Source organism: Lactuca sativa, chromosome 1 (assembly GCF_002870075.4).
Source record: "Lactuca sativa cultivar Salinas chromosome 1, Lsat_Salinas_v11, whole genome shotgun sequence".
NCBI lineage: Eukaryota > Viridiplantae > Streptophyta > Magnoliopsida > Asterales > Asteraceae > Lactuca > Lactuca sativa.
Window position 1 is genome coordinate 28,257,219 of NC_056623.2, and position 1,165 is coordinate 28,258,383.

General features: G+C 37.9%; 1 protein-coding gene across 1 annotated transcript; it reads right to left on the reverse strand.

Annotated features, from left to right (window-relative positions):
- Positions 1-406: 406 nt before the first annotated feature.
- Positions 407-919, reverse strand: LOC111876279 (uncharacterized). Its single transcript, XM_023872834.2, has 2 exons — positions 838-919; positions 407-718 (listed from the first exon to the last, which is right to left on the reverse strand). The coding sequence occupies exons 1-2, from the start codon at positions 850-852 to the stop codon at positions 488-490; spliced, it is 246 nt and encodes an 81-aa protein (XP_023728602.1). The 5' UTR covers positions 853-919; the 3' UTR covers positions 407-487.
- Between the last annotated feature and the right edge of the window lie 246 nt (positions 920-1,165).

Sequence of the window (1,165 nt, forward strand, 5' to 3'; positions counted from 1 at the left end):
ACTTACGGAAAAAGGTTGTAGGTGTTCTGTCGCAAATATGTAGGTAAAATTTATCCATGGACGTTTATGCAAGAACCCTTTTTCCGTAGCAATTCCATTGGTATCATCGTATACCTACGTACGGATTGTGCGTGGAGTCTCATTGAAAATCCCTGTTTATCTTTCTGCATAAACTAAAGTTAAATATAAACTGTTTACTGTTGGTTCCCAAGATTGTTGGTTTTCCGAATCAGCTAGACTACTTTGATCAAGTGGGTTGAATTAAGATTGTGGCCTTCAATGAATCTAAGAGTTGTTGTATCAATAGGTCCATAGCTTTGGTTTTATGAATGTTGATATTATATATTCAAGAGAAGCTATTTTACGAGTTTGGGGAACATTCACAACGTACGTAGAAGATCATCCAGAGTCTCAAATCTCAATACTTACTATACACAAACATCGTACACCATTCAAAATAAAGAAACGTTGCAATTAATATTGGTATTTAAATTTTTTGCTTATGTTTTTCGGGGTGATCTTGACTCGACAAAGCCTCGCCAGGGTTAGCATAGTTACTTGCAGGATCTCGACTGTCGGGATTGATGACATGAGTGACTTCCACCTTCTCCTTCTCCTTCTCCGGCTTATTTTTCTCGTCGTACCCCGCCGGTGACCTGTAATCCACGGAATCCACCTTGATTTCCACAGCGCCTTCCTCGTTTATACGTTCAGTTCCCTAATCTCACAATTCAAATTCAGATCATGAATGTTTGCCAAGTCATCAAAACATAAACGTTGGTGTACATGAAACCAAAAAAAAACACAAATTAACCTTTTGAGTTCTTTAGTTCTTACCTTTGATGTATTCATCTAATTTCTTTGTCTTTGTCTTCAGAAGGAGGAAACTTATGTGCTCTTCCATATATATGTGTACGAGAATTTTCATTTCAGTTTTTTTATGCACTTTGAGACCAACGTGGCGCCGCAATGCCACGTGGAAATGTGAGACGCATTCGATGCTTGCTTTGATACTTACGTCACGTTGGGAGGTGGTTCACATACACGTCACAGAGACACAGATGAGATGGGAGACCGGTACTAAAGACAGAAAAAAAGGAAAAGGATCATGCAAATCCTTTTGAATGTTCTTTTTATTTTTTCTTTTAAATATGTTTTCTGATTT